The 7,440-nt window shown below is 34.1% G+C and overlaps 1 protein-coding gene across 1 annotated transcript; it reads left to right on the forward strand.

Moving 5' to 3' along the window:
- The first annotated feature begins 448 nt into the window (after window positions 1–448).
- On the forward strand, window positions 449–7,440 carry LOC134531799 (uncharacterized). Its single transcript, XM_063367739.1, has 2 exons — window positions 449–865; window positions 6,555–7,440. The coding sequence occupies exons 1-2, from the start codon at window positions 833–835 to the stop codon at window positions 7,281–7,283; spliced, it is 762 nt and encodes a 253-aa protein (XP_063223809.1). The 5' UTR covers window positions 449–832; the 3' UTR covers window positions 7,284–7,440.

Below are 7,440 nucleotides of genomic sequence, written 5' to 3' on the forward strand. Positions count from 1 at the left end.
TCTACAATGATTTTCCTTGCTAAAGAACAAAATAATTATACTCTGTACACTAAAGGGTAGCTTGCACAATCTGTCAAAGTGACCGATGTCATTGAAAAACATGGTAACATTTGTCAGGCGAATTAGCTCATAACCTTCCATAACTGGAGGGCATTTTAAATTGCAATTTATACTATCGCAGTGCTAATATTATGTGTTTGTTTTTTGTACTGATATTCTACCGTAGTTAAACTTTGTTGGGCATTTATTACACATGTACCAAGTGGAAGATAAGCTTCAGTGTTCTTGAAGAAATCATCCCCTGATGCATCTATGGTGGGGCTGTTTAACAAAAGGTGTTGGTCTCTGGGTCCTGGGAGTTATACCACCTTTTAACAGAAACCTAGACACGTCCATGGGCAAAGCCTCTGTGTGACGGAGTCTCGATGAGCTCTTTGCAAACAAGCACAGCGCCTTAGTAACTACGGCCACCCAGGAACCTCGAACTCAAAAGCGTGTGCGCCTGTGTGTGTGTTTTTTTGTGAGTGTTGGCCTGTGCATTAGTGTCTCATACGCCCTGCCACACGCGCATTTTTTCTCCTTCTGTAGCATTGGGTTTCAGAACAACAACTAGAACCTGACAATGAAGCACTCTAGAAGAGATGACGCACGGGCTGTAGAAAAAATAATCTAGAAGTATTATTCATGTCGTTACACCTTCCTTGTGAGTCGGAACACAACAATATTCGTGACAGTAAATGAAAAAAAAAGAAGAGAACTAACTGCCTGAAGTATATATAAGGAAGACCTCAGTTTTGAAGTTTATTTGAAATATACTTGTTAACGTTGAAAGATGTACGCCAAAGACGACATGAAAATTATATGGGTAAGTAATGTTCTGTAATGCCTTCAGTTAGAGGAGTGGGTAGGGCATTTACAGTTAGAGGAGCATGTATAATCACATAGGGTCTGTACAGTTAGAGGAGCGTGTAGGGTTTGTCCAGTTAAAGGACCGAGCATGGTCTGTACAGTTAGAGTAGCTAAGGTCTTTAAATTTAAAGGATCGTACAGGGTCTTTACAGTTATAGGATTGGGTAAGGTCTTTACAGTTATATGAATGATTAGGGCATACACAGTTAGAGAATATGGTGTGATCTGTGCAGTTATATGAACGAGTTGGACATGTAAAGTTATAGGAGCGAGTGAAGACAGTACGGGAGCGGATAGGGTATGTAAAGTTATATGCGTCGTTAAGACTTGTACAGTTAGAAGAGCGGGTAGTGTCTGTACAGTTACAAGAGCGATTATGGCCTGTACAATCAGAGGATCAAAAGAATCTTACAGATATATAATCGGGTATAATCTTTGCAGTTTTTAGAGCAATTAGGATATGTAAAGTTATAAGAGCGAGTATGGCCTGTACAGTTAGACAAGCGGGTATGTCCTGTAAGGTGGCTTCTGTGGAGGACAGAATGTAGATGCAACTATGTAGTTGATGATGAAACGGCATGACGTTCGTTACGTTCGAAGACAGGCTAAGTGGCTCCAGACTAGAATCTCGGATAAGTTACAAACGTTTTAGTTAGCATTATTTTAGTTAGGATGTCCCTTTGGCTTTTTGGATTGCCGAAAGGCATTAAGAGGAGATTTAATGCGTTCTTTAAATGATTCATGCAATGGGAAAGTTTTATTTAATACAATGTCTTGGTCATACGTCATTGCAGTTTTGCACTGGTTGTCATGAAAAAAAATTTCAAGAACGCAAATTAAGAATTAAAATTGAAAACATAAACCCACAGAGAACCAGCGGAAATCGGTTGATGTCAAACAGATAAACCCAACAGTGAATCGAAACAGGTATAATGAACAACACAACGACGACAATACAGACGAACATATTCAAACTTAAATATCAGATTGCAAAGAATTCTTTAGAAGGAATTTAGTCTTCAAAAAAAATATAACAACACTGACGAACACAGTAGGCTAACAACGACAATAACAATAAATTTAGATAGACAACAAAACCTGGAAAACGCTGCAAATATACAAACACAACCAGGAAGATAAACAGATATTATGGACAACACAACGAGGCGTATGTCCAAGAAAATGTATTACATGGAGATCTAATGTAAACTAAATAGGTTTTTGAAAAAGGGATGAATACCGTAAAACAGTGTGAATAGAAGAAGCATTCAGCTCAAAATAAATTTTATGCAACTATAAAATCATTAAATAATATTTGATGTTATTTAAGAATATTTCTTATAGAGATTTTGATTGAAAAGTTTTGTATTTGAAGTTGTTTTGAGCTTATTCTTTCTATTCGCCCCGTTTTATGTTAATCACAGTAATTAGTAATGTCTTCTTTTTCAATAAGATATTTAACATTTTCCTAGTAGTGGACCACCTCTTTAGCCGAGTATAAATATTGGACCATTATACTTAGCCCACTGGCCTGCAAACAAGCATTCCGAGTTCATTTTCCGTTCTATTGAAAATTATTTTCGGAAGTGAGAAACATGGAGGACTTTGTCGTGAGTAGGTGGGTTTTCTAGAGGTACTCCCGTTTTCATTCACCGATGCATTCCGTCGCGGCTACGGGCTACCATTTCATCCGTCAACCATCTGTAATGAAAGTGACGTCAATGGGACTTTAATATCTAATTAATTTCAAAAAATATATAAAAATCGGAGATTAAATATTTATCTTAAAAACATTTACCCATTTTTTCTCCTCAGGGGTTGAAATTCTCAAAATGCAAAAAAAAAATCGTGGATGTTTGTATTCGTATTTATTAAAAGTACCCAATTTCATTTATTAATCTTCATTAAATTTGGATATATAAGTATTCGTCCTTAAAAATTGCTTACCCAACCCCTCCCTTTTAACCTCTTAGGACTTGATTTCGCAAAATTTCAAATTTTTGGTTGGATGTTTTCGTATATTAATTTTATTGGTACCGAATTTTTGGCTTGATCAGTTTCAGAGACATAATTAATCATTTTAAAACCATATTTACCCCTTTGTTACACCCTTAGGGGATTGAATTCTGTAATATTGTATACTAGTTTTTAATCTAGCCAAAGACGTTTCTATTAAAATACAGTCAATGAAAATCCGTCAAGTAGTTTTTGACTGATGCTCGAACAAACAGGAAAACAGAAACAGACAAACAAACGAAGAATTTTTTTTTTAAAACTACTTTTTTGTGTTCTGAATACTGTATATAGTCATTTACAACAGTTTCTTCATCATTTCATCCAATGTACAGACATTTTTACTAGAACAGTTTTATTATTAGTATAGATATATTCATCCCAAGTTTGGTAACATTCTGGCAGTTCCTAAAAAAAATTCATCTGGGTGTTTATTAATCTTCAATGAAAAATTTTCTCCCACTAAATACGGTTTGGTCTGCAATTTTTTTTTTCATTTTTAAACATTAAACTTTGACATTGAAAGTGAAATACTTTGTTGGATAAAATTGGTTTTATAATTATTTTTATTAAATAATTGTCTTAATCTAGATGTAGTGCAGTAAAACACATGTAGGCCAGTAGGGAAGGTCTTTAATACTAGGAGAAATAATAAAATTATTCTGAATTTATATAAGTTGTTTCCTAATTTAGTCTTAATTTTTCGTTAGTTTAATATCAATATTTATCTCTACAGCGAGATAAATGCAAAAAAGAGAATTTTTGAGGAACTAACATGTAAAAAAACTTTAGTTTTAATTATCAGTAACAAATGATAACAAATGATCACGAAAAAAAGTAAAAAAGGTTTCATCATTATTGACGTTAACAGGGCAAATATATCAAAGAGTTAAAATAATTGCTATAAATTCATCACTATTAAATGAGCGTGCGTACGCAGTTATTGAAGTTATGGATGGTATTTATTTTTCTTTATTCAATCGAACTGTGAGGACGAAACCACTTTGCCTGTCGTGGTGACTTATGAACTTGTCTGAGCATGGCAAAATCTTCTGTTTCATTATTAGTTGTTGATTTTTTATTTCATTTCATATAAATGTACATATTTAAATGTATCAGAATAAATTGTTGGTAACTGTTCATTTTTGCGTATCCAGTTATATTTTAGAATAAAATATTAAAATAAAAAACGGAATTGTTGTGCTTGTGATACAAATCTGTATAATTACCAAAATATATTTGATTTTTGAAACATGCATAAAACTTTGAGGAACATTGTTCCGGGGAGAAATTTTTCTAATATACAATTGTATATAAACATAAAAAATAAAACGAAGTAAGCAATTGCATGTGTTTGTTATTTGAACTGTACATTCCCAAAATATTTTCTAGATTTTTCTATGTGCAATACAAAGCTTTGATAAGGAACATTGTATTTGTTCCGTGTAACATATCTAATAGTATTTTACATAAAATATTAAAATAAAGTAAGCAGTTTAATATGTTTGTGATGCCAAACTGTACCGTAGCCTAAATATATTTTATCTTGATAATATAAATCATAAAACTTTCATATACACTGTTTACGCAATAAGGAACAATTACCGAATGAGCTATTGCTAAACATCTCGTCATTATCTGGACCATTATAAGCCACGCGTAGTGATGGTGTGTGCTCGGAGCATTTGACGGAATGAATAGCAGGGGGTAACGCAGTGAAACCTAAATTCACAGGTGTACTGGGTTAACGTGAACTCCATGACGTCACGTTCATGGGTTGAGTATCGATCGCTGATACGACTCTTTGAATGACCGAATCTACAAAGCAACGAGTCGGTAGCAATCCATTGTAATTGCCCGTAGTCTAAGCGTTTCAAGAACTTTATAAGAAACTATTTTACTCAAGCAATAATAAAACTCTGGATTTGAATTCAAAAATATGAAAATAAGATTCTAAACGAACGTTTTAATTTTTTTTTAAAAGAGACAGTAAACAAGACAAAATAGATGATTGTAAAATCGAATAAAAGAATACTGCGAAACAAAAAGACAGGCATTAAAGCAACGTTTTATCCTTGTGATCAAATTTACTTTGAAAAATTATTAAAGGTAACAATGAAAGTTAACGATGCACATCCATGACAAAATAATATTACGAAGGAATTTTTATAGAATTTTCTTAGGCCTATTTATAAAACAAGAAAACAGAAACAACCAAAAAATAAATGTAAATCGCTATAACATTAATTTGAAAATTACAAAACACAGTAACACCGACACGGTGTGAATCCAAGCACTAAGAACGCGTGTACGCACAATGGGGAATAAAGAAAGCACAACACCAATGTTCATTACCTTTGCTGGCTGTAAACTGTGTTCCTACCTTGAAGAGGGACACAGGTTGCAGCAAGTTATAGCCACAGACTGAGATTTGGGATACTCGGGTGGCCGGAAATGTCGCAAAGTCTTGTGCAGTCATTCCATGTCGTTTTTTCTGTCGTTCTACGTCCAGTGTGTTCGAATTTGAATAATATCTCTGTTACTTTTTTTAGTTTATCTGTTTTATAATCTGCATGGTCTTTTTCTCAACGATTGAATTATTTTGTGTGTTGGTGTGATTATTGAAACAATTTTCCTTTACCTGTTATCGTTGATAATTCAAATACTTCTCTCTTATGTTTGATATAGCCTTTTCACAATGTCTATTAGACTGCTATGTTTTCTGTTGCTTCTCGGGTGTTGCCTTTTTCTCCAGTTGGCAATATAATCATTCTTTTTAATCTTCACTTAAGCAAAATATTTAAAACAATATTATTAAGGGATTATTTTATAGACTTAACATTTTCCCCTCTTGCTTACTCAAAGATTATACTAACGACGAATCAAAAAAAATAAAGATTTAGATATTTGTTTTCTGATATGTTAAATAGGAGTTTTAAACATTAAAATTGCTTTAATTTTTATTTGATTTATATATTTTCTTCCCTACAATTCTTCAACTATGGACCTAAAAGTTTCATATCTCACTATAATATGATGTAGTTTGGGAAAATTTATTTAAGACCTTACGTGATATAGCATTATTAAAATATTGGATTCTATTTTCTTAGACTTTAAACTGTTAGTTGAGTAGGTTGAACATTTTTTACTTGTTCGTGGTAAAAGTTTCTGTATTTTGGTAGTGAATTATTCCTCTCTAAAATTATGTACGTAATATCTTAATAACGTATGATTGTATTTATAGAGCTGACCGTTTTCTTTATAATCTTTGTTCAGTTTACCATTCCCTATATGGAAATTTTCGTATAGTTTGAGTATGTCAATGTTTAGTAGATTGGGAAATAAAGTCAGTAACCTTAAATACAACACCATGCATTTGGCGATGTACACAATAGCTTCATGAATACAAAATTATTTATTACAAGACACTGCTAAGTGTCCCTATCCTTTTGTATTAGAACATTTTGAAAACGTGTTTTCTCCTGTTGTACCTGGTACGCCATGTAACCTTTTAGTGATAGGCATTATTTAATTATTTAAGAATTTAGGTCGGCCATGTATAAAATATAATTCCAATTAGGAAATAAAAATTTAAGTTCTAATAGATCTGCACTTTGTTGTTTTTGTTGTAGGTTTCAGTGGTGGCCGTTACGTTTTCGACGGCTGTCTTAGCTCAGACCGACTCTTCTACAGCTGCTATTGTGGAGTCTCAGTCTTCAACTAGTGTGACTCCAACAGTATCAAGCACTTCCGTCAGCAGCTCACCTTCATTAGCCGACACTTCAACCACTTCAACTACTGCAGCTGATACTTCGACCAGCAGTACTGCTGCACCAAGCTCTTCAATCACTTCAACTACTGCAGCTAGTACTTCCACCAGCAGTACTGCTTCACCTAGTTCTACAGCAAGTTCATCTACATCAGCCGACACTTCAACCACTTCAACTACTGCAGCTAGTACTTCCACTAGCAGTACTGCGTCACCTAGCTCTTCAGCAAGTTCATCTACATCAGCCGACACTTCAACCACTTCAACTACTGCAGCTAGTACTTCCACCAGCAGTACTGCGGCACCTAGCTCTACATCCACTTCAACTACATTAGCCGTCACTTCAACTACTGCAGCTGGTACTTCCACCAGCAGTACTGCGGCACCTAGCTCTTCAACTAGCTCACCTACAACAGTAGCTTGTAATCCGACAAAAACAAACAGGCCCATCTTCAGGCCATTTTGGCCACCATTCAATCATAAATTTGTACGGCCACATGGGAACGTGGTTAGGCCGTTCGTCCCTCCCCAATTTAATCCATATTCAAATTTTTTTCAAAATGGTCGTCGCAATTATCATCAGTTGCAATAAAATATCTTGATAAACATTAACCTACGTACAATATTATTTGTTACGTATTACTTGAAAAAAAGAATTTCTCAACTTTGGAGCATATATTAAATATTTTAAGGTGTTAACCTTGAATGAGTGATGTTATACAATTGTTAATAAATATCATACGACTGAA

The sequence above is a fragment of the Bacillus rossius genome, chromosome 5, assembly GCF_032445375.1.
Source record: "Bacillus rossius redtenbacheri isolate Brsri chromosome 5, Brsri_v3, whole genome shotgun sequence".
Classification (NCBI taxonomy): Eukaryota; Metazoa; Arthropoda; class Insecta; order Phasmatodea; family Bacillidae; genus Bacillus; species Bacillus rossius.

Excerpts from the sequence above, each read along its gene's own strand:
- LOC134531799 (XM_063367739.1), top strand. The coding sequence starts at position 833 with ATGTACGCCAAAGACGACATGAAAATTATATGG. Across the intron at positions 866-6,554 it reads ACGACATGAAAATTATATGG|GTTTCAGTGGTGGCCGTTAC; the intron begins GTAAGTAATGTT and ends TTTTTGTTGTAG.